This window comes from Mixophyes fleayi, chromosome 10, assembly GCF_038048845.1.
Source record: "Mixophyes fleayi isolate aMixFle1 chromosome 10, aMixFle1.hap1, whole genome shotgun sequence".
Lineage (NCBI taxonomy): Eukaryota > Metazoa > Chordata > Amphibia > Anura > Limnodynastidae > Mixophyes > Mixophyes fleayi.
The window spans coordinates 89,547,256-89,573,925 of NC_134411.1; the positions used below are offsets into that span (position 1 = coordinate 89,547,256).

A 26,670-nucleotide genomic window follows, 5' to 3' on the forward strand; every position below is an offset into this window, starting at 1 on the left:
TGAGTTCTAAATTGCTTAAGGAGCTCAGTTTGCAGGACACGGTCCACTGCACTAATTTTAGGGAAAACATGTTCAAAAGACAGGTAAATTACTGCAAAAATTTAATTTTTAACCCCCCCCTCCCAAATAAAACACTAAATTGATGTAGCAAAAAGCTTAAATAAGCAAAACATCTACATAGGCTGAAGCCTGGGACAACAATTTATACAAGACTCTGTGTACTTGTACTGTCTTCATCCTCATGTTGTGTAAACAGAGACCAATTACTCAAAGGAGGGTGTCCTCTTGGGAGGGTGGTGATTCCACTAGACACTCTCTCCCCCCCCCCCCCCCCCCCCAAAAAAAAATAAAAAAAAATTCTGCTAATGTTAGGATAGCAATAAGACAGTCACACAAATGTGCTCTAGGCTCAGATATCCTGGGACTTGCCTAAAAAGCAAGCTGGGACTTGCAGTTCCACAACATCTATCACCCAGGGACATCCTTTGATTTGTACTTCCACAGCAGCTTGATTCACAAGTTGCCTAAATCTCCTCTACATCCACGTTTTAGAAATAGGACCATGATGAATTGGCTTATGTCTGTGTAGCTTGAGTGCTCTTACAGTCTGGGTAACACACGTTTTTGCTAGTCTTGGTGCTGCTTTCTTAACTTCTCATCCAGTATACTACTCTTCACTGGGACACTTGTGTTTGAGCAGTATGAATCCACAGACTTTATTGAGGTATATTGCTTGATATGCTATTGCTAGGAGGTTGTATATACTATGCATGAGTCCCTCATCCCCATGTATGCTCCAGTTGGTTTCCTACAGTGCTTCCCTCTGATAAAATGAACACTTTTTTTTTTTTTCTAAATCTGCACCTAGGAATGGTGTCTGTATGCACGGCTTCCAGTCTGTAGCCCCCTGCTGGTCACATGATCGCTTGGGTGCCCCTGCATCTGGGTCTGAAGGCCCAGCAAGCTTAAAAATAAACTTCTGTTTCAGTGCTAGTTGGATCTGGTACATTGATTACAGTAACCAGTTGCTATTCTCACTTTCTCATTAATAACCAACTTATTACATAGTGCTGTACACTGAGGGATTGAATACAAATAAATAAGGTACAATGGAACAGAAGGTAAAGATGATCCTGTACAGATCTTGTATCTAAGAGCTGTGCGGAATAAGTTACTACATGAGGTTTATGTAATGACTATTGCAGCTGTTGCTGGGGAAATGCAGTTTGCGAACGACAAATCTTAAAGCAGCCAGTTTTGATGCGGAGACCTAATAGATGAACCGGTCACTGTAGAAATGTCACAACAGTTGCTGGGAACCTTAACAGGTCTTCACTATTTATTGCAACCAAGACCCCTTTCCCTTCTGGTTCTGGAGAGCTCGTGTGGTCACCCATCAGATCGGAGGAGCTGTGTGCCTGGTAGAGGGGTTTGGCAGCTTACTCACTGCTGAGCACAGTCAGGACAGGTGTCCCCAATGTTCACAGAAATTGTGGCCACAGCTGTCACTAAGGAGGCCGTGAAGATCACCAAAGGAGGAATAAAGGTGGTGGCAGCAATGACCCTTAAACACTCTGAATACAGCAGCTGAACAGAAATGGTTTTCCATTAGATCTTTTAAACAACCCTGTCCTGGGTCTGATGATGCTTCAGTACCACATTAACAACCCTAAAATCTTTCACTAAGAAAATGACACATTAGTACCCTGATTTTTGGGACGATGTTTGGTCTGTTAGAAGCTATGAAGTAATGGTCAGCGTACCTGGGCTGCACTGAGTTTTATAACTATTATAGAAGATATTCTATGGGTTCTATTACATTCAGCACCATGGCCAAAACAGAGCATTGGGATTCGTATGTATGTTGCCCTGTGTCAGGCCTGGCCAAACTTTGGCTCTCCAGGTGTTGTGAAACGCCCAGCATGCCTGTTAGCGATCTGCTGGCAAAGCATGCTGGGGCTTGTAGTTTCTAACACCTGGAGAGTCACAGGCTGGCCAGGACTATGCTACGGTCTTAGTTGCTGTAGAATTCCTACACTTGGGTGACTTTTGTCTATTGGAGGTGCGTTCAGCCGCATCAAAATACAATGTTGCCTGTAGAGAAAAATTAACCTGTACAGACCAACTTTCAGAGCAGAGTTATGGCTCAATGCAAGAAGTAGAGGCGCTGGAGTGAGCTCTGCCTCTAAAGGTTCCAGGTACAATGATTACTATAAGCCAGGGTCTCGGGACCCCTAACAGTGCATGTTTTCCATATCTCCTTGCTAGAGCACAGGTGAAATCATTACTGACTGACACAATGTAACAAATCCACAGATGGTATAATTATATCATTGGTCACCTGGAAAACCTGAACTGTTAGGGGGTCCTGAGGACTGGGTTTGAGGAAAAACCTGCTACAAACACTTTTAGATGTACGTTCCCAGCACCATGAATCAGTGATAGCAGAGGCGCCAGAGCACTGCGTGACCTTCACATACCTGGCTCTCAGGGACAGACCCTGGGAAAGCCGGACATCTGGTAACTAGGAAATGGTTAACCCTTAGTGCTTCAGAGATGATTTACATCTGTTTTATTTCTCCCCCATAACCGGATGACAGAGATTATTGGCTGTATTAAGTGTGGGACATGGTTGAGTAGTGATCAGCTTATGTGAGAAAGGTCTCTGTCTATGGGCACTGAAGTAAGAGGTGACAGATCACAGCACTATAAGCAGCAAATTACAGCAGCAGATGGGGTGACTGAATGAGTTTCATAGCAATAAGGGGGGGCACCGGCCCCTCAAACCTCTGTGTGATGAGTTCCCAGTGACGCCAGGGCCTGACTGCTATGAAATGATCAAAACCGGGAATCCTAGGGACTCTTCATCCGCTGTCGGAGAGGGGAATACCGTGGCTTTGATCAATCTGCAGCAGTCATTGCTAAGAAGGGTGTGGGGTTTTTTTTTTATTTGTTTTGTGGTCATTTTTTAACTTTGTTTATTTCTTCACCATTTGGACTATGATGGATCAAAAGAGATTTTATTTAATATTTGTGTTTAATCCTCTGTCCTGCAAATTGACATCACACTCACGCGCAAATACTATTCACTCCTCTTGCGTCTCCCGTACTACAAAGCTTGCGACGGACTCGAATTCCCAAGTTCTCCTTCCTTTTCTGCAGCTGTTAAACGCATATGGTACGTCTACTGCATGGAATATAAGACCGCTATAATAAACAACTCCGCAAAATCATTTTGCAAGACCTGGGAAACTTGGGCAATTTAATATAACATCCATTTGCCCGTAACATATTAAATAAATTCCGCCTCACAAGTATTTTGCATTTCTTCACCTCTCACCCCCTACGCTACCTAAATTTGGGATTTAGGTCCCATACACTCTATACAATTGCGGGGTGTATTGGTGAACCGTCCCTATTGAATGCATTACGGTGTTATACTATGTTTGCTTTTTTCACATTGCTGTGCTGATTGGTGGAGATTTGGAGGAATACAATCATAGCAGAGGCTACTCCATCTGCTCTTCAATACCTATTGCTGCCTACCTTACATATATATATATATATATATATATATATATATATATATATAACTTTTTTATTTTTTTGCAGCATCCTCCTCCCATATAGGCACCAGTCCTGTGCTGACTTGCAGCAAACCAATTTCCAGGGCTCATGTACCTCATACTTGCCAACTCTCCCGGAAAATCTGGGAGACTCCCGAAATTTGGGTCAGTCTCCCGGACTCCTGGGAGAGCTGGACTTTCTCCCGCATCCCGCAATTCTCTTGGCAAAATGACGCCATTCTCTGCAAATCGCGCCATTTTGGCCCCGCCCCCGCGAGAAAACGTAATTTACTCGTGGGGGCGTGGCCAAATGACGCGATTCAAGACGCCACTGCCCCCTCCCGCCCTCTAGTCACGCCCCTCTCCCAGACGTCGCCTACTGAAAGTAGGCAAGAATGATGTAGCTGAATATATGACTGTGTGGAGGGACAGAAGACGCCGGAGCCGGTGCCCGTGAAGAGGGCGAAGATGTCCGGCAGCGCTGTGCCCCTGGAGGGGCTGAAGAGGTCCCCGATGGTGCCCAGCTACAAGAAAGAAGAGAAGAAGAACTTACCCGTCCATCGATCCAGCGGCGGTGAGTATAACTTCTTTTTTGCAGGTCCTGTGCGCGGGGGAAGGATGAGCCAATCAGGGCTCATCTTTCCCCGCTGGCCAATCAGCGGCCGGATGCGCGAGCCAATCGCGGCTCGCGCCCGGCCATTCAAAAGATTGGCGCCGACGCGAGCCAATCAGCGCTCGCGCCGGCGGATGACGTCACGCCGGCGACTATATAAGTCGCCGGGTGGCGCCATTTTGCCAGAAGTCCGTCGGCGGGGAAGAGAGAGGACGTCTCGTCCAGACGTCCATCAACAGAGCCAGCAGCAGCGGCGGCAGGGGGCCCTTGTAAGGGCCGTGAGCTACCCTGCCGCCAGAAGACTTCAATCAAGCCGCCGGAGCGGAGATCGCCGGCGGGGAGCCCTTGTCAGGGCTGAGAGCGCCCCCGCCAAGCAGCCTTCAACAGCGCCGAAGAGGAGAAGAGGCGCCGCCGGCTGGAGGGTCTGGAAGACCCGGAGAAGAAAGAAACAGAAGACGGCGTGTCAAGTTGAGTATCCTGCGCAGAGCAGGTAAGTATACTCAACGTTAAGTTCGGGCACTAGGCCCGTGGGCACAGTCGGGCACAAGGCCCGTGGCACTGTAAAGTAGGAGCACAAGGCCCAGGGACCTGGGTACTAGGCCCCAACGAAGTAGTGGGCCAGTAGGCCATTAGTATATATATGATAAAGGGGACAAGCCCCAGTTAGCTAGCCAGACAGGGGCGTGAGAGCCCAGATACAAGGGCACAAGGCCCTTAGGTAGTGAGTGGCCTAGAGGCCATAGGAAGGCCAGAGGGCCTGGTTAGGGGCTGGTAGCCCATCTGCTATTAAGGGCACAAGGCCCTCAGTTAGTTAGGAAGGCCACAGGCCTCAGGCAGGGGCTAGGACCCCTAGGTAGTAGGGCACAAGGCCCTAGTGAGTGGGCTCAGAGCCCTGAGTTAGAGAGGGGGCTGAGGCCCATTAGTCAGAGCAGAAGGCTCTGTGTGTAGCTGGGCAGAGACCCATGGTGTATAGGGCATAAGGCCCTGGTGGTGAGAGGTAGAGGCGTGAGAGCCTCGTGAGAGTAGGCGCGGTCCTGTGTGAGGTGAGCACACGTGGTTAGGAGGTACGGTCGAGCGTAGGCTCCTGTGGTGCTGTAGCAACCTGCTGGTTGGCTAGCAGCGGTGTGTTCGGGTAAGTAGCGGGCAAGGTACTGTATACTGTATCTATTTATTCTGTCTGTGTGGCGAGTGTAGTTTACATTACAGTATTTTGGTGTGCTTTCTAACTGTGTCCAGGGGCAAGACGTCAGGCCCCCATTAAAGGTAGGCTCTTGTTTCCTGTGGTTTTCCTGTGCTAACCCGTGCTGTGGGGGACAAGTGTAAGTACCAGCATACACATAGTCAGGGGAGAGCACATGTAGTTTCCCTGTCCCTTAGGTCCCCGGGGTCACACTGGTACCCAGAGGGGGTGGCTGAGTGAGTTGGTGGCAGTACAGCACACCTTGAGGCAGTTCCAGGGGCGGCCGTGGTTCTGATCAAGGGTCCTCAAGGCCGGTTCCGTGCAGGTGGACCTGTGGTTCCGGACGTGGGGACACGTGTGAGATACCCGAGTACAGGCAGTCGGGCGGTTCAGTTCGATCGGCTGTTCCGTGCGGCAGTCGGCCCGCGGGTTAGTGTGCTGTTTTACTGAGCCTCAGCCGGGCTTAAAGAACCCGTACTTAGGGCCTGTGTGTGACTCCATAGCAAGAAGGCAGCTTCTTGGTAAGACCTGGGTGAGGGGGTTAGGAACCGCCCTCCGGTTTAGGCTGTGAACACCGGCTGGTGTTCCCCGTAGCGTGTAACTAGTAGTTCCGTTAGTGCACCACATTTAGTTAGTCCTAGTGTTTGACGTAGTTGCGTTGCCGACCATTAGAACGTTGTTAGGGTCGGGTCGCCGTTGTAGTTAGTCCAGTTTGTGGGTGCCATCTTAGTTCACGGAGAGCGTAGAGGGAGGCTGTGTGTCTTGTTATCCGCAGGAGTCGGGAAGGTGCAGGAGAACCGGATCGGAAGTGGGAGTGTCCCGGTGAGTATCACGCTCGATTCCTCCTTTCGGTTAGGCCCTCACCGGCAGGTGTGTGAGGCACTTGAGGCGGGATTAGTCCTCGGATTAGTCTTGGCCTTCAGTGCCTGTAGTCCCCCGCGTCTTGGCAAGAACAAAGTGAGGAGGCGGCAAGGAGCTTGGACTGACCGTGTCCTTGTCCTTTGCCGTAATCTCGGACAGCCCTTACCTGGTAGGCACGGCCGTAATCTCTGCCTCTATCTTAGAGGGACGTGATTGGAGGTGGCTGCGGATCTGCTGGGATCGGATCGCAGCTGGGAAATCGGAAGCGGACTGGAGGTGACCATCGTTTACAAGGTGAGTTATTTTCTGTTGCGTCTGTCCCTGTCTTTCCCCGCAGGGGGCGTTACAACTGTATCACTTATTTTTCTATACTTGTACAGTAAACAAAAGTAGCCATTCTCTGCGTTAAACATTATCACTGAGGCACATCACTTATGGTGGAGGCAGCTATATTGTGGCTGAACCAGCATTCCCTGGGAACCAGTGACGTCACAGATAATTCAATATATTTGGCCACTAGGTGACACTGTTTAAATAACTCATTAGAGGAGGCACGTTTGCAGCTTACACTCCTTTGTAATAAAGACAAATGTGTAGATAAAGATAAGTTTCTGTACAAAATAAAACATTTCTGTGTTTAAATGTCACCTGATTACACAGAATTGTACAAAAAACTCCCAAATTTGTCATTATAAAACCTCTCTGGGAGGTTGTAGATTTTATATCATTCACCTGGGAAAATCCCTTTAATCCTTCAGGCATTTGGAGGACAGGAAGTGACAGCTATGGGTGGGAGTGTCGTTCTTTGAAATGGTCCTGTAACTGGAGAAGGCGTTTTTATTTCAGGAATTAAGGTGTGTGTGGAGGAGGGAGTTATTCCCCTGCCTCTAGGTGCTTGTGTTTCATGGGAATTCTTTATCTGCCTGCTTTAGTGTCAGTTTTCAAGGAAATTGATTAACCTCTCCCCATTGTGAGTATCCCAGCAGGAATGCCGAACAATATTATGACAAGGGCACATACATGGAATATAACGGGATGTCCTGTAATAAGGTATAAAGCTGTTCACACATGCACAGGTCTCATGTATGGGCGAAGGGGAAACTGATCCTGTTAGGATCCACCTGTATGGGATTTCTCTAACATTGATTGTGTACACAGCAATATAGCTGCATGTCTACTGTTGCACTACTCTCCCGGAATTTCCAGGAGGATCCAGGAGATTAGGCAATCTAGCGGAACCTTGTGGAGGGGGGTGTGGTGATGTCACCATAGCCCCGCCCCTACTAGAAAAAAATGCAGAAATTCACAGCATTGAACAGCGAAGCCGAGGCTTATAGTCACAATCGGGGCTATGGTGATGAGACGACATCACCACGCCCCACCCCTGTCACATGACCTGTCCTCTGAGCTCTCCTGGAGGTCAAAAAAAGTAGACAGGTGTGATGCAGTATATGTATACTATAAATCTGGACAAACATGAATTACACAAACCTAGTGGCTGCATTCCAATTAGTTCACTTATTCCCATTGCGATCTGGCTGGACCAACATAATAAAAGTTGCACTTAACCTCGTGTATCACACTCCTATTGTGCTGTAGAATGTAAGCTTGCGAGCAGCGCCCTCTTACCGCTTTGTCTGTTAATACAATTCCTGTTTCATTACTGAGTTGGTTGTAAAGCGCTACGGATTATGCTGGCGCTATATAAATAAATGTTAGTGATAATAATAGTTCACATGCAGCACTCAATTTTCTATTCCCTATTTCACCACTTCTTTTCCTATTGCGATGAATTAGTAAACTGATGTAAAACAATAATTCCACCTTCAAGGTAGAAAATGTTAAAAAGTCATCGCGCAGCTTCTGGCTGCTGACGCAATGGTCCCGCACAATAACGACTGACGCTGGAACTGTGAAAAGCAGAAATAGCAGATGGGGCAGATGTGGCAATCTGCTGCAGCCTACTTGAAATTGGGTCTTCTTTTGAAGGGCCCAATTTTTTCAGGGACCCATTGAGTGCAAAGCATGGGGGTCTGACTGGTGGGATTCCACAGGTCAGGTAAGGGAAAGCAGCTGGGTTACTTTTTCACATTTTCTACCCAAAAGTAGTTCTCCTCTAAGGTCTTCAGATGAGCATTCTGGGAGAACTGGATCATGCAACATTTCGAAAGGATGGTGAAGCAAGCAAATCATTCTCAAAATACTGCCGCCACCTGGACCACTGACCTGGCAGCCTGCAGAGCTTACAGTCTATACCGGCCATTGTGCAAACAGCAGAGACGCACAGGCGCCAGGATTCTTGAGACAACATTTTAAACGCAGCAGTCACCTCTACTCTAATCCACTCTAATGAACGACATTCCAGTAATACAAATATTGTGAGGTCTATGCACTAAGACATGGCTATAGGGCTGGTTTTCTATTACCACTTATTGCAATGATCTATAAATATAATCTGACAAATGATACTCGCCTGATTCTGCAACACTGGCCAGGGGCGTTAAGGCTTAATTTACAGACCAGTTTCAGTAGATACGTGCGTGCCAGACCCGTCTAGCCGGATCGACCATGTGCCGTGGATCTGAAAATCCAGACTGCGGCTTTGCCACTATGTGGGGGAAAAAAAAGATAATAAAGATTAAAAAACTACACATATTTTAAAAGAATTGGCAAATAAATGTTTCTTTAAATAATAAAGCATTATTCATTGATTTCCTTCTGATATCACCACCCTGCTGGGACGGCGATAGCAGAAGACGAATGTCGTCTTTAAAGGAGCTTTTGCCTGCGAGACCGGGCAAACCTTTTCGCTGGCGGGGGCTACCGCAGACAAAGTCAATGATATCGCTGTCAGTGATTTTTTGACAGATATGGAGAAGCCTTGTTCCTGAAGACAGAGTTTTTCTCCATTTGATAAACAGAGCAGTGTTGTATGCGGCAGGATATATTGCCTGTGTGACACTAACCTGATAGATGATAGATTAGCCCAGTGGATTCCAAACTTTTTTAGTTCAAGGCACCCTTAGGGTCTCCAAAAAATTTCAAGGCACCCCTAAGCCATAATAATTACCAAATAGTCCCCCGCCTTGCTTAGCACTGGCCCTCTCCGAGGCACCCCTGTGAGATCTCCAAGGCACCCCAGGGAGCCTAGGCACACAGTTTGGGAACCACTGGATTAGCCATTTAAAAACCAGACCCATATGAGATACATGGCGCATGCATCTGAAGTAATTGTGTACCCAAGACAATTGCAGTCTATTGTGTATTGGGGGGAGATGGGTATGTTCCAGGTTATCTCTAGGAATAAAGATGTTGTCTCCACACCCTTTAATAATGTGTTACTTTGTATCCCACTGACATATAAGTACACAGCCAATGTCCTGGAGGTCTGCAGGTCACTAGCCTCAGGAGAAAGCCACTTAGTCATTCAATTAGTGTGTACAAACGATCATAAAAGAACACCACAGACATTATTCTGCACAGTTATGAGTAAAGGCTACCAAAATATTGTTTAAAAATAAAAAATTAATTATTTATTACATTGTTTGTTTTTTTGTTTTTTTTATTTAATTCAATGACTTTCTCTAACAGTAGAACTAGGAATGTTTGCACTCTGTGCAGGGACTTTTGTAACTATAACTTCTCCCTTCTGCAAAATGTATAGTCCACACCCCTTTAAGACCATGTGTCACTCAAGGCTATAACAACTATAACACAATATGAAAGGTGACATACTAACGTAGGGGGCCTATGCAGTTGTTTGTATATGCAAAAAAAAAGCAGATTGAAAAAATAAAACTTTATTGAACAATCACATTGCCAACTCCCTTATCAGCCACATTGCATAGACCACAGTATCATCATCAATTTATATAGCGCCATTAATCCCACAGTGCTGTACAGAGAGCTCACTCACATCAGTCCCTGCCCCATTGGGGCTTACAGTCTAAATTCCCTAACACACACACAGACCGAGAGAGACTAGGATCAATTTGATAGCAGCCAATTAACCCACCAGTATGTTTTTGGAGTGTGGGAAAAAACCCAGGCAAACACAGGGAGAACATACAAACTCCACACAGATAAGGCCATGGTCGGGATTCAAACTCATGACCCCAGTGCTGTGAGACAGAAGTGCTAACCACTGAGCCACCGTGCTGCCCAGTACAATTATTTAATTATATTTGTTCCTTTTTTTTGTGTATTTAGTTATATAATAATTCCCCATAGAGTCAACTTGACAAGGGTTGGGTGGTAGAGTGGACAGTACATGAGTATAAAAGAAAAGCACAGGTCACTCTCTTTACCTGGTGATTTGATTTTATCTCTGCATGATAACCTCCTCTTTACAACCTTCCACCTTCTTGCTCCCGATCCCCTTAGGCTGTTTCACCTCTTCCTATTTCTGCTGGTAAATCATAGATATGGCTGTTCTAGCATAAACATCATTGCATATACAAACTGGTCAATAAACATTAACACTGTGGAGAAAATAGTAGCTGATAAGGCATAAAACCATGCACAACCAGCTGCTGCCATTTGATAAGTACATTAGCAGCAAACTCGAATCCAACAAGTCCCTTGGGCGGGGTAATCACCATATATAGATGTGTTATACTTCCAGTGAATTGCCATGGAAAACGAATGAGTGGATCATGATTATTGTACACTTGCCAATGAAAAAAAAGGATTGGCAAAAGCAAACGTGCCTTTGGCTAAACCCAACTAAACCGAGCAAACTTCGTAATGTTAAGATTGTAACCACCACGGTATGGCCTAACCTTCATCTATCTCAATCTGGGCTGTCAAACTAAAGTCCAACAAGGTCACATAAAGCTTTCTGATATTTATTCCTGTGACATAGCATGACGTGATCTTCTCAGTAGGACTTGGAACACAAGCATCTGTTTATCGCATATTTATGTCCCACGCTATGAAAAATGTGTGGAGCACTAGTATTGTATAAATGGGATCTGTTGTCTTCAGGGAAGCCAAGCCCTGAGGAATTCATAAAAAAAAGCAGAGGGGGGGACATGTCAGTGTCACTCAGTGACGACATGTCACCAGGCAGTTACCCCTATTGCGTTTTATTATAACACATTTTAATGCAGCTGATAATGACAAAACATAGCTGTCTACAGCTGTCAATCACCCAGCGACCCAGCCAGTAAGAGAAGACCGAGCATTCAGACTGATTGGAGGTGCGCCGCGCCGTGCAGGTAATATCTCTATGTGCTTGTCATTATATTAGCAGTGCCCTCCTCATATATGGGATGTGGAGATAAATCTAGATTTATCTACTACCAATCTTGTAACCCTGATTGTATTTATGTTTCATGTATTTAAACACATAATGTATTTTAACTATGGTTTTAAGTTGCAATTTTAACTTTATGTTACTATAAATGTTCAATAGAAACATGGTATATTACATTTCAAAGCACAATCGGGAGCTGCAGCCAAATTAAATACCATTCACAGACACACTGTGCCACACTGTGTTAAAATTAATGTGAAAATTGGCAATTATTATTAGCATTAATAATTGCTTATCTAAAGTGTCCTTGTGTGGCATGAAAACTATATGCAGGGCGGGCAAGAGGAATTACAGTTATACTTATTTATATGAATTAACAGCTCTTTGGTCAAGACAGGATTTTCAGAACACCAATCACTTCCGAATGTTAAGCAACGGTGGTCTTCATACAGGCCACTTGTCCATAAACCGCTGTCTTGTTTTTGCAAAATGTTATCGGTATAAGAAGGGCGTTATAGGACTGCTGCTGTAAAATAAATTTTATAATACAGGAAAAACAAACTAAAAAAAGGTGTTTCATGCCATGAACCTGCATATTTACATTGACTTATTGGGGCCACAGTTGTATGTACGGTAGAACAAAGCCGTTAGAAATTTATATAGGACATTCTAACATGAAAATAACCTATGAACATAATAATATATATGTTTGTCTGGGATAAACAATAAACACAACACAAAACTGTTATACATGCAGTCAGCAATCCTAAAACAGGACCGCAATTTGCTGGTTTTAATAAACAAATTAATAAAAATATCAGTCCCTGAAATCTCCTGCCTGAGCTTACAAATCACTGTCTGGACTCGACTTTCTTATAAGGGAGAAACTACTGAAACTATGATTCCGATACAAAGAGAGTGAGCTGTCTACAGGCTTCCTGTAAGTCTGAGCCACAGAAATGATCTATTTAAATAAATACCGCAGGTATAGTTATGTCTCAACACTTGAGCATTATAAAAACCATACTGTCTGTTTTTAGAAATGTGTGTTAATCATTATATTATCTCTGTCTTGGATCTCCGTGTCCCTTTCCAAGCCAGCACCAAGACAGGTGACCATGAAGGAAAAAATAATGGAAAAAAAAAACCCCAATTATTGTTCATGATGAGAGTAGAAGAGTGTCAGCTTATAGGACTAGTTAATAGGATACATAAGTGTTTTAGTGTGAGTACAGTTCTCTGCTGAAACCCAACCTATCTACATATGTGGCAAAGTCCACAAAGTGTAAACAATATAAGGCAATACAAAACGACAGATAACCAAGTGTTTAAATACGAGATGCCTGAGAATAAATCCAGATGATTATTTTGCAGTCATGAAAGTGTTATTTTTTTCCTGTCATTAATAGTTTTCGTTATGTACATTCACAGCTCAATATTTTAATTTTTAGCATCACATTTACTGAATTCAAAGTGCAAGAATATTTTACAAGTAAGTACCAGCCTTCATTAGTTCACATAGAAAATCAACAAAAAATTAAAAATACTGGGTTTCTCTAAGCCAAAGTGAACAAAAACACCCTGAGTAACACTGGCCACACATATAATTCCCAGGTGTACCGATTTAGGCAGGTTTTACTTAAAAGAAAGCAAAGGACAAACCTGACCAACCTGTATCCTAAAATGCATTCATTTGTGTGATACATAGTGTTGTAGGGCACAGGGCCTACACGCAGGGGAGGGCTGGCAAATTTTAGCCTGGGGGGGGCAAAACGCGACCCACCAGTTTATTTTAAAAGATAAAAAAATACAGATGGCCCAGTGATCCAGCCCAAAGTAGCCCACTATAGGACCGTCCGGGGGAAGGGGGCAGATGTCCTTCTGCCCCTGCCTACAGGAGTCGGGAATGGAGAGGGGGAGGGTTCAGGGTCTATCGATAAACTAGTTCCCCCCCCCCCCCCCCTTCGCCCCAGGGAGAGAGCTAGGCAGCGGGAGGGAAGAGAATGAGAGCTTAGGAGGAGAGGAAGAAAGGGATGGGATATGAAGAGAGTTTGAAGGTGGAGGGCAGAGCACCAACAATATCAATAAAGAGCTGGGAAAATTAAATAGAGAGCTGGGTTAATAAATAAAAAAATGTTATAGGGACAATAAAGACCAAAGGGTAAAAAAAGAGCACAGGAAATGTAAATGTTAGACAAGAAAGAACTGGTGGGAGGGATATAATATATATAATAAAGGGAGGATAAAGCTGAGGCTAGAAAAGGAAGAACTGGGAAAGAAAATTGGACCAGGAGCGACAAGAGAAACAAGAGAGATAGGAGACAGGGCTTGTAAAACAGCTGGGTTAGAGAAGGGAGAGCATGGAGCAGAAAATATAAAGCTGGGGGGAAACTGGGATTGCAATGACTTAAACGTTTACTGCTAGAGAGGAGACACTGTCCTGAAATGAAAGGAAACCAAGGTCCTGTTATCTCGTTATAGTTAGAGAGAAGGGACAGGCGCTAGGAGAAATATCAGAAGACAGACCCACAATAGATCAAATACATGGAAGATTAGACAGTTGGTTCATAATAAACATTTACTAACAATTGGGTTAATATTTAGCTGACTTGGATGCTAAAATGTGACAAGTGCCTATTTTATGTATAAATTATCTAATCTTCCTGCATTTCATCTATTGCTGATCTGTTCTCTGATGTGCCCATTCCTTCACTCTAACTCTGCAATGTATTCACTTGTGTGGCATTGACACTTGGTTCCGAGTGACGGTGCAGCTGGAGTTAAGGGAATTATTATTTTGTCGACTATATAGGAATTTGTTGGTATTGTTGACTTTATAACACCTTTTAGGTGCACTTTTGTATGTATAAACAACATTATGTGACTCAACCGCACTAATTTACAGTAAAATAATTTGACTACAAAACTGTCTGTTGCAGACTTATTGCAGTGTTAAAAGTTCACTCCAGACGAGTGACTCAAAACAAATAAACTTGAAAAAGAGAGTCAGTATCTAGATCTCGTTCTTCAGATCTAGCAGGGAAGGCATTTATCGTTTACAGTTTCTTGCAACACAGGAAGGAGCTGCAAGAAATATATGCAAGGCTAATTTAAAGCTCGCCACATATGAAGCGATGAGCTCTCTTCTCCCCTGTTGCATAGCGGACATAGTGAGCTCTTCTAAGGGTCCTTCTAAACGTCAGATACCAGTCCAGTAGCAGTTTGTAACTACTGTCATGCTCCGTTACACAAATTTACCATATAGCTCTATACCGCAAAGTTCAGATGGGAAATTTAACATTTCCATATGGGCTGGTAATTGGAGCACACTGATGGGTCCTGTGTTGGGATGACTGCAATATTGGCGTTAGCCACATGTCCCATTACTTACATGTGGATTTTAGCAACGCTCAGATTTTTGCAGTCAGGAGAAAGAAAGAAAGAAAGAAAGAAAGAGAGTTAGAGAAAGAGAGACGGAGATAGAAAGAGAGAGATAGAAAGAGAGACAGAGAAGGAAAGAAAGAGAGAGGGAAAGAAAGAAAGAAAGAACGTAAGAAAGTAAGAAAGAAAGAAAGAAAGAAAGAAAGAGAGTTAGAGAGAGACGGAGATAGAAAGAGAGAGCTAGAAAGAGAGGCAGAGAAGGAAAGAAAGAGAGAGGGAAAGAAAGAAAGAAAGAGCCAGACAGAGAGAGAGATAGAAAGAGACACGAAAAGAAAGAAAGAGAGACAAAGAAAGAGGGAAAGAAAGAAAGAGAGTTAGAGAAAGAGAGAGATAGAAAGAGAGACAGAGAAGGAAAGAAAGAGAGAGGGAAGGATATAAATAAAGAAAGAAAGAAAGAGCCAGACAGAGAGAGAGATAGAGACACGAAAAGAAAGAAAGAGAGACAAAGAAAGAAAGAAAGAAAGAGAGTTAGAGAAAGAGACGGAGATAGAAAGAGAGAGATAGAAAGAGAGACAGAGAAGGAAAGAAAGAGAGAGGGAAAGATAGAAATAAAGAAAGAAAGAAAGAGCCAGACAGAGAGAGAGATAGAAAGAGAGACAAAGAAAAAGAGAGGGAAAGAAAGAGAGAGAGAAAGAAAGAAAGAAAGAAAGAAAGAAAGAAAGAAAGAAAAAATTAAATTAAACCTTTCCTCTTTCTCCTAAAATAGTCATTGGCCTGGCCTCATTTATGGCTTAAACTAATGATGACAGTGGACACTGGGACTGACCTTCTTACTTTCGGTAAGTTTGTGTGTTTGAATGTTTATTTTACATTGGGCATAGTGCACCTAAGGATGTGCTTCACCACCGAAGGGTAAGTGGAAGACATGAAGGACCTCGTTTAAAGTTTAATGTATGTCCATTTTGGTGGAGTAAGTATATGGAATTCTGTAAAGCACACATGTACCAAAATGCATCTCTATATAGACTTTTCCATATCTCCTGGAATTGGGCATCAGTTGAGTACAGATATATACACGTAAGTTTAGCATGTACCTTGGAGATGTGACTGAATGGGATTTGGACGCCTCCCCTGCTACACTTCCTATGTTTTTCAGGTATTGGTGTAAAGATACGAGGATGATGATGACACCAGTAGTATTATTTACCTGTTTCTGATTGGCTGTTTGGTACTGACCCTTCCAGCTGATAGTACATCATTCATTAGCACATTGGCCATGTTTCCTTGGCACTGACCCCTGATTCCCCGTTCATACCTTTCTCCCCCCCCCCCTCCCCCTCCTTCCCTATTCTTTCCACAGGTTTTGTTTTATTACAATTTCCCTATACTGTTATACGTGTTTTTCTATATGTACAATCTGCTGTGCAGAATTTTTACTGTTCTGTTTCTTTATTAACTATGATCTTGTGTTGTAAAGTTGTCCTACCGGTTTCAATAAAAACAGAGATTGCAAAAAACACAGATAGTTGTACAGTAAGAAGCAGGTAAAGGGGATAGGGGCACCGCTTCCATAGGCTACACTTATTATTACAGATGAAGGCCCGTACTGAGTAAAAAGACCTTCACAACTTCAATTGTCAGAGCACAGACACTGAATATAGAACATACTAGTCCACACCAGTAGCCACACAGCACATTTTCCAAGAAGGTGTACGAAACGAAAATAGATTCTGTAGGCAGGACCGTAAGTAGGGTTGGGTGAGAAGGTCAACTGCCCAGGGAATAAAGTTGAAAGGGGGTGCAGGATAATTAATAGGTTCATTTTGGTTACAGTTCACTACTAGGAGGTGTCGGTTTTCCTTCTTGCCCCAGGCATTACTATTTCTAGCTACGACTCTGTCTGTAGGGGCACGTTGCCGATTTTTCCTCAAAGGTTGCCAAATCTGCATTGATTGGTGCAACTGTATGGTACTGTAAACGTATCAGGAGATCCTATCTGGCCAAGGTACCTTTAGGCTTCAGACTCTACATTTAGATCAAATGTATCCATTTACATTTGTACATGTTTTTATTTAACTTTTAAATTCAAGATGACATTGTACACTAATATATTGGTTGTAAGAAAAATACAACCACGGTGGCATAGTGGTTAGCACTTCTGCCTTACAGCACTGGGGTCATGAGTTCAATTCCCGACCATGGCCTTATCTGTGAGGAGTTTATATGTTTTCCTCGTGTTTACGTGGGTTTCCTCCAGGTGCTCCGGTTTCCTCCCACACTCCAAAAACATACTGGTAGGTTAATTGGCTGTCAACAAATTGACCCTAGTCTCTCTGTCTGTGTGTATGTTAGGGAATTTAGACTGTAAGCCCCAATGGGGCAGGGACTGATGTGAGTGAGTTCTCTGTACAGCGCTGTGGAATTAGTGGTGCTATATAAATAAATGGTGATGATGATGATAATATTCAATAAAAACAATCAAATATCAGTGCTAAACAAACAGTTGTCAATGAGTCACTTGTAATACACATTTTACAATGTTGCTTGCCATAACAAAAAGTGGGGTTTTGAAAGTAAGAAAAAGTCTTTTTCAAAAGCAATTCTGAAAAAGTCTATAAGACTTGAAACATTTTTTGGTAAAATATTAAATTGGGGCATAATGGCACAAGGAAGCAAGTATGAATCAAGCTCTACGAAATCAGCAAGGATCCCAAATTAAACTTGTCTCCTATTTTCCACAGAAACCAAACTCAGATCCTATTCAAACCAATCTGGGAGGGAGGAGGAACAGGATCCTTCCAGTGCTTGTCTATAACTAGTTTGTCTACATTTATCATATTCGGTTCTAAGATATGGAATTAGTAAGCACGGAGGTGCCGACCGAGGGGAAAGTTGCAATATAACACCAAAAATAATTTCAATCAGGGTTTGTAAATCATTCAAAAGCTTTGAGATTTAAAGATATTCCCACTATATATAAATGAAGCCCCCTCTTAGCCCACAGCCATGCAAACACAAAGTTAAGGAGGAGGGGAACATTTTCTCAAGCTTTGTAGTGGCTAAGGGCTAGATTTACTAAGCTGCGGGTTTGAAAAAGTGGGGATGTTGATTATAGCAACCAATCAGATTCTAGCTGTCATTTTGTAGAATGTACTAAATAAATGATAACTAGAATCTGATTGGTTGCTATAGGCAACATCCCCACTTTTTCAAACCCGCAGCTTAGTAAATCTAGCCCTAAGTCCCGTCTGGCACATAGCATATATGAATTTTCTTTTATCAAAGTTGAAATAAAGGGCTTAGCACCTGAATTCCTAATTTTGCTGCAATGGTGTTTGTCTAGAGAAGGACCCACTGTGAACAGTTCACACATTCTCTGACTTCCTGTAAGTCTGGATAAGATGCTTCACTAATTTTTGAACGTACTTAGGTCACATAGAGGGACTGCTACCATATACTTTCCATAGCGGTCTACCATTATAAGTATGTAATTAGAATTATTTTTTCCCGGTTCTAAATTCAAGTGATCTATGGTGACTAGTTACAACAGACAACTGGTTTGCATAGCGCATAATGGTGTAGTTTGGTTTGCTTTATTCAGTCTTTTTAATGTGCATGGAAGACATTTCTCACACAATTGTTCCATGTCTATTTTATTTCCTACACAATAAAATCTTTCTTGTGTGGTGGCTTCAGTTTTTTGGACATTGAAATGACCAGACTAATTGCGGTATGCCCTTAATATCTCAGTGCTTCTTTCTTTAACATTATCTGGGTTTTTTTCATTCTGGGGTCATTTCTCTGCTTTTCTTTTCAATATGGCCTCACACATCTCTTAATATGGATTCTTATCCTTGAACTTCCAGCCTATTCCATTTTCAGTATAATTTTAATATTCTAAAACCATGATTAGGATAGTTTCAGACAAGAAATGGGACTATTCCAAGTTCTTCTCCTCCTGTTCAATATGTTTTTTCTCTCCAGGTTATGCCCAGGCGTTCTGCCAGCATAGTCTGGACTCCCTTGTGTTTCATATTTGTTTTCTTTAAACAAATTTTCTTCTTGACAATGTTGTTTTGTTTTCTTTCAGTTTAAGTCCCACTATTTATTTACTTTTGTAATAAATGTGTTTCCATTACAGCTCTTGTAGAAGCTAATTTTCTGTTCTCCTATATTCAGCTTCATTCTGCATCTTTTTTTTCAACTATACTATCGTGGGGGCCCAAAGGAATTAGCGCTTCCTTCTAAATTCTCCAATTACACCAGTGTCTGTAGTTAACGCCTAGGTCACATAATGGTCGTAGTCACAAGGGTTATTTTGCTTGAAAGGCACATGATATTTGCTGCTAAACAGAAATAAATAAAACAATTGTAGATATAAAAAAAAGTGATCTGTGGGCAATATATACAGTGGCTTAGTGGTTAGCACTTCTGCCGCACAGCACTGGGGTCATGAGCTCGATTCCCAACCATGGCCTTATCTGTGAGGAGTTTGTATGTTCTCCCCGTGTTTGCGTGGGTTTCCTCCGAGTGCTCCGGTTTCCTCCCACACTCCAAAAACATACTGGTAGGTTAATTGCCTCATATCAAATTGACCCTAGTCTCTGTGTGTGTGTATGTTAGGGAATTTAGACTGTAAGCTCCAATGGGGCAGGGACTGATGTGAGTGAGTTCTCTGTACAGCGCTGCAGAATTAGTGACGCTATATAAATAAATGATGATGATGATAATGAATATATACTGACTGACTTCATTTACATAACCACAGGCTTTGCTAACTGGGATCTTGCCATGATGTCTCTGAATTTTTGAACTGGCAAGTAGATGGGAAAAGCAGGTGAGGGAACATAGTCACTGAGGAATAGTGACAGGTAATCATCCAACGTAAAACATACCTAACATTTTGTCCAACAAAAGATAGAATGGTTTAGTTGAATGAAACTTATAAAATTTATACTAAATAAATGACTGTTCACTTGTGATGTCTGTACAGCAGAATCTCTCATTTCTGTGCTGTGTCTAGAAATAAACTAACAATGAAAGTCACTCAGACGTCCAGTTATCTGATATATAAATATATATCTCAAGTTACCTTCATGTTAGCTGGACACTCCCAGCTATTACACTAATGAACAAGGCAAATGCAGCTATATATGACTTCTATATTGGACACTTCCTCCTCCTGCACAAGTGAAACTACTTGTAGTGACTAAGAGCCGTCAGTGATACTGTCACTCTTACCCTCAGTCCCTGATACCACCCGCTGACGTCGCCCTGCAGTGACTTCTGTACCTGGCCGCCCCACCTCCAGGTGACCGCACCTGAGTAAGCCCCGCCCACAAGAGGAGAGCAGTAGGTAAGCGGCCGGGACAGTCATACTGTACGCAGGACCCTGCGAGAGGACACATTACCGGATCAGACCCCTTACTCTCACCTGGAACCCCCCATGGGGATGGACAAGAGGCGCTGTCAGGGAGCTGTGCTGCTGCTGCTTCTCCTGCAGGTCAGTCCAACACCTGTGTCACTATTATATACTGTAATAATTGTCCCATGTGGGTTACTGCATTACCCCAGGGATCACTAAGTACCTGAGTTGTCACCATAGGCATAACTGTATACTTTATAAACGATACTTAAATGCATAGTGATAGAAAATCTTTTATTGCACATAAGTTTGTAAAATCAGAATGTATGGCATGGTTTAATTAAACGTGGGAAAAAAGTGAAATTAATGAATTAGATAGGCACTTCCTTTATGGCTTATATGTAGGAAAAGCAGGATTTACCACCTGCCGGTAATTCTATAACATAGTCTCATAAAACATAAAATAAGTGACACTAACAGCAGGTCATTGGGCTGAATGGTCCTAAAATGTTAAACATAAGCCCCAAAAAGTATAAAAAAAAAAAAAAAGTGAATAAGTCTCATGGTTAAAAAATTGAGAATTGTTAGATATGTTTAACTGCCTGAGTAACCTGGTGTCAGGATCCCAGTATGCCACGCAAGTCTCTAGATTTGCTGTAGATACCAACCAGATATACCTGGTCTAGATTTTTATGACCATGATGTGTCTTTTCTACTAATGTTTTCTAAACAATTAAAATATTTTCCAAAATGAGCGTTATCTGACCTTACCCCACCAAGCTTTTTTTTTCCCCACAAACTTTTTAAACATATTAATAAGGGAAAGGACTGCAAAGATAAAAGAGAGGGAAACGGGAAAGGGATGAGAAGATCTTCCTTATATATGAAGATAGTTAATTACTTATTAAACCCAGTTTTCACTCTGGGCCTTTAACAATTTACTTGAATACTCGGTTCCATTACAGAATTCTATGTAAACCATCCTACCTCCATATTGTCTTGTTTACCATCTGCATTTAGTTCTGTATCGCCTTATTACCAATTCTCGGCACAACAATTCTGAATTGGGAGAAAGTTGGGTATAGATAATACAATAGCTGCTAGCAAACATGATGTTAGTTATGTCCCATCTATGATTTTGGATTAAAGTTCTACCATTAAATGTCTGTCTCTCTCTGTGGCAGATTGCTGGAGGATTGGCAGAATGGCAGCTATGTTTCTTTGACTTTACCGATAGCAGTTACCATTTCTCTGTACCCAAGTCCTTGAAAGCAGGAACAATAGTAGGACAAGGTAAGAGCAATGTCACTGATGTTTTCTAATAAACCAACTGCTGCGTCATGTCAAAATAAAAAGATAATTTATAAGGGTTTATCATGGATTTTCCCCCCTTACACTAGTTTTTGTTGTTGGAATGTGGACTGATGGCTAGTTAGGAGGGCTCAATTGCCCCTTGAGATAAACAATTTGCATTCTTGAACTAAGAGAGTTTGTTAATCCTTTCCTGGTAATGTGAATGTTATCTCTTAATGACTCTTCTCCAGTTTCACCTCTGTACTGCCATGGGGCTCACACCCTACCAGCCTTTTGGGAATGGAATAATTATCAAAAATCTTTAGTCCCCGGATGGAGAGAGTGTTCATGGTAGATTATAGGGAGCTTCTGAAATGCAGAGTAGTTTACAAGCAAATTGTGCCCAACATTACAGGCAAGTGCCTTTTATTAATCCTAGGCTGGCAGGCAGAAGAGCAGAGTTTAATGGCATTATTGCGTCCGTCTCCTAGCGATCGTCAGTAAAGCAGATAAAAGATCACATAGTGGGAAAAGTTGTCAGGACTTAAAATAAGTCACAAACGCAGACTGGTATTACTGTAATGTCTTTATTTTACTACTGGTCCAGTAATGGGTGGGACTGGATTTTGTTGTGACATCATCATCACCATTTATTTATATAGCACCACTGATTCCGCAGCGCTGTACAGAGATCACTCACATCAGTCCCTGCCACATTGGAGCTTACAGTCTAAATTCCATAACCATACACACAGACAGACAGATAGACAGAGACTATGGTCAATTATTTTTTCTTTGATAGCAGCCAATTAACCTACCAGTATGTTTTCGGAGTGTGGGAGGAAACCAGAGCACCCGGAGGAAACCCAAGCAAACACGGGGAGAACATACAAACTCCACACAGATAAGGGCATGGTCAGGAATTGAACTCATAACCCCAGTGCTGTGAGGCAGAAGTGCTAACCACTAGGCCACTGTGACATACTGTTCTGAGTGGTTCACATAGATTTCATTGTTAATGTTCCTTTAAGAGAGCAATTTCATAGTTGCACTTCAACCTCTATAGTACCCGGGTGGAGCTGTGCAATTGAACTGTAATTATATCATCAGGAGATTGATGGGACAGAGTGCGACTGTAAAAGGCCTGATCATGTGATTTCCATATATAATTCAAACCGTCGTCTTGTTGCTTAGACACCATTTTCCATGTTATTCTTCCATCATAAAATAAACGTACATTTTGTTCAAGAAGGTTGTGAGAACAACTGGACTGTTATAAAGCCACGTCTTTCACTAAATCCTTTTATAGTGTGCAGGTCCTGTTTCTGCACATAAATTGGCCTTTCCATCTTTCATTCATTGATTCTTCTTCTTTGGGTCTATTTGTATAAATAGGCTTTTTTAAGTGTTCTTGCAGCAATTAAATTCAACGGAAATGTTTTGCACCCTATAGGGCATTATATGAATTTTAGTGTCTTTTGGTTTTCTTTTTTGTTTGCTTGTTGTAATAGTAATTTATGTTTGTTTTTGTCTAGAATCTTCTATGTTGTCAGCAAGTTTGTTATATACACATAGATAAGGTATAGATAAGGTGTTTTCCACTTTCAAACGACTTTCATTTATTGACTCCTACTTGCACCTTCTCGAAAATGTTAATCAAATGCTTTTGCTTTCTATCTTCATTCTGTGCGTTGGAGCCGTGTATTTATAAAATCAGGTTACAGTTGTTTGCGTGTTATGAAACAGCTTTTATGGGCTCTCGGTACTGGATAAAATGGTCTCCAGAGCACAGTTCTGTGTTGTATTTCAGGGCAATGGAAATAAACAGATCTAACTGATGTTATAAATACATTGCTGAAAATCACAGAAGGAAATCACAAAGAAAATCTAATGTATTTAGTATAATTTGCTGCAAGGTTGAAAACACCTTAAAACAGTGTTTTCCCAAACTGGGTGCTGCGGCCAGGGCCGGTGGTAAGCAAGGTGAGGGACTTCTTGGTAGTTATTTTGGCTTAGGGGTGCCTTGAAAAAATTATGGAGACCCTAAGGGTGCCTCGAACTGAGAAAGTTTGGGATCCATGGCCTTAAAGTGTTCTCCCTTGGTGGGAAGTAATATAAAGAGATGATTGAATTTGTTTCAAAGTGGTTCTCAAACTGGTTCATCTCTAACATTTGTGATAAATTCTCGAATTTTACATGGACTAAAAAATGGGAGATAAATTTGAGCAAGAGGAACACGTTCGACCATGTTTCAGCCACTTTGAATATGTTTGAATTTAAATGGCTATATACGTTAGTACTTTCAACATATTTCCATGCAAATGGGGAACTTAAATACAATAATGTTCGTGGTTTGAATAAAAAACTAAAACTACAATAACATTTTGCCATGTAGGTGTGAATAGGCAACGTGTTATGGTTTGACATGTTTTATTTTATCTGCCGGTTCACACTTTGAACTGCGACAAGCTAACCCAAAAGAAACTAGCCCTGAAATCACAATTGTTCACCAAGCCAAGGTCGAGGGCTTTGAATCGTCCAATTTCAACCAAATTTCGAACCGGTTTGAAAAATTTGAGCATCTCTACTAATATAGACTGACTAGGTAACACTGTGTACAATTCACACCTTGCACTGCCCAGCTAATCCTGGTTAGGATGTAAACAGACATTCGTTTGATGAAAGTGGTGTCATTGCCATCGACTTATGTCCTTCCCATAAATCCACTTTACATGGAACGGTGACTACATCTAATTTAAAGCATAATATCTACGTGTCACTGACATAAACTGACTTTCCATTGCGGGGAACGGAATAGACAATCCTGTAAAAGAGAAACTTGTAAATAAAATATTAAGTCATGACATTTTGTGAGTTATGAATAATACATACCAGAGAAATCATTTATGTCTACCGTAGATATTACCCTCCAGTGCCTTTCTTGGGTAAACAACTAGCACAGCATTTCGTCCTTCCACACCTTTTTATTTAACTTTTTGTCTTCTTGTGACTTGTTATCACAGGCCCTCTGTGGTCACGGGTGTGGATTATGGGCCGTCCTGGAACACTGGTTAAAAACCAGTTGTGTAACATTCTATTCTCATGGCTGTCTGGGAAATTAAATGATAAGTCATTACCTTGCCCTGGTTTGGAGGCAGTATCTAATGTGCAAGAAAAAAAAGCCACTTACAACTTCCACTTAAAAAAACAAAAAAGAGTACAAAAAAAACCCATAGAGTAAAAAATAATTATTTGAATGACTTTAACTAAGGAAAAATGCTTTATTTAAATAATAAAGCATTTTTACTGTTGCGGATTCTCTACTGTCGCCATCCTGAGATGGCGATGGCGTTAGGAGGACAGCAATGGTTCTTGCACCACTGCTATCCTTCACCAGATACCCCACAGCGACAACCTAGTGATACCTGGTGGTAGTCTACACTAGCCTAGGGGCTTTGGTAAATAGGGAGAAGCTTTAAATCCAGGTATCTCTTCCTTTCTTAAATAGGCCCCTTTTATTCCCAAGTAAACCTGTAACTCTGTCTGTGATAACAGTCCAATAAATCAGCTACTCATCAGAAATAATTTTTTTACAACTTTATTCTTTCTCCAATATCACTCTGTTGGTTTGAGTTTGTTGGTTTTAAGTGTATCTTTTTGTTTGGCTACTGATAGTGCGAGTTCCACCATTCTCATTGGTTTTGGAATGTAGAGTGGATGCTATGCGGAGCTTCTGATGCTCAAAATCCCAGATCTAAGCCAAAAGTCTGTTATATACAGCTGACGCTGAAGTTTGGCAATGATATTGAGTTATTAGGAGGAGCTTACATTACAGGTCACTTCAAGTTGCACAGCAGGGATCCAAACAAATGTCCTATATCTTATCTATCAAAAGTGAAACTAAAAAAGCGCTTCTTGGAATCTTTATTTTTTCTGCTGAAATTGGGGCATTCCGTGGCTCCAGGAGATCTTCATAATGATACAGTGGTCAGAACTGAGGCCAAATGTCACAGCTTTAGGGAATATAAGTGCATGCAAGTTGGGCCAAGATATTTCCCGAAATTATGTCTGTGATCTACTGCTCTGATTAGAAACTGGGGCATGTGCAAACTTGCTGGCACTTAAGAAACTCAGATAAAATATTTACTGAACTTTTATAAGCAGAAGGAATCTGGCACATTTTCACATCTGCTTTCTTCACGTTAATAAAAAATCCCTTAACTTTCCAGCAGTCCTTGGGAATAGGCACATCTCGAATTCTCCACCTAGTTCCCAGGTTTCACTTGTTGGTGGGTTAGATATTCTGTATCTTTTAGACATACCCTTTGGTGGATCTGACCTGATCCTTGGTAGGTGAAGCTGTATTAAACTATTATTATAACTATATATGATTGGAGACAAATTTCTATGGAATTTGATGTTGCTGTAGAGTGGATATGGCACCCGGCTTTAGCCAAGCACCACGTTCTGACCCAGTTATCCACCTATAAAGAACTAGATTAAATATTAAGTCCTAACTCTCCACTCCCAGCATCTCAGAGGTTATCTGTTCTTTAAGTACATTATTCATAAATCCTTCTCTGTTATTACTTCGGTTGAGGTATCTCCCTCCCTATTGGCCATATCTTGCAGGATCCCAGCACTCACATGTAGCCAGGAACTCTGTCACTGCTGTACTCCCAGGACAGAAAAGATCCACTGCATTGCTGCTAATGAAAGCTGGTTGCTGGTTGGAGGAGGGTGCGGTGATCCAATCAGCAGCTGGCTTTCGCTTAGAACCCCTTAGTTGGACACCCAATGAAAGACAGAGGTCCTGGTGCATTGTGGGTGCTGAAACCCTGCTAAATGCAGAGATTGATGGGGGTCTATGGGGAGGGAAACCCACCAGATTAATAAGGAACAGAGGGTTAATGTATTTAAAGTGGAAAACCCCCTTTAACTATTGCTAATAAGTTCCATGTTCACATTGTGGCCAAATTGGACATAGGATTGGCCAGTTGGAAAATGTAGCAATCCATATTGTGCAGGAACATCAGATAGCACTCCAGCTTTGGGTGCTCACTGTTGCAGTCATTTCCACACCCCTGATTTAATGGCTCACAAGTTTCCCATATGCTATTTATTTAGGATTACAGTACTGGGTAATCATTTTGG

At 42.2% G+C, this 26,670-nt stretch overlaps 1 protein-coding gene across 1 annotated transcript in view; it reads left to right on the plus strand.

Moving 5' to 3' along the window:
• Nucleotides 1-20,071: 20,071 nt before the first annotated feature.
• Nucleotides 20,072-26,670, plus strand: part of LOC142104432 (cadherin-1-like) — a 42,245-nt gene continuing 35,646 nt past the window's right edge. The window contains exons 1-2 of the mRNA XM_075189089.1: nucleotides 20,072-20,361; nucleotides 21,408-21,516. Coding sequence (XP_075045190.1) covers nucleotides 20,305-20,361; nucleotides 21,408-21,516 — 166 coding nt within the window. The 5' untranslated portion in view covers nucleotides 20,072-20,304. The remainder of the gene's footprint in view (nucleotides 20,362-21,407; nucleotides 21,517-26,670) is intronic.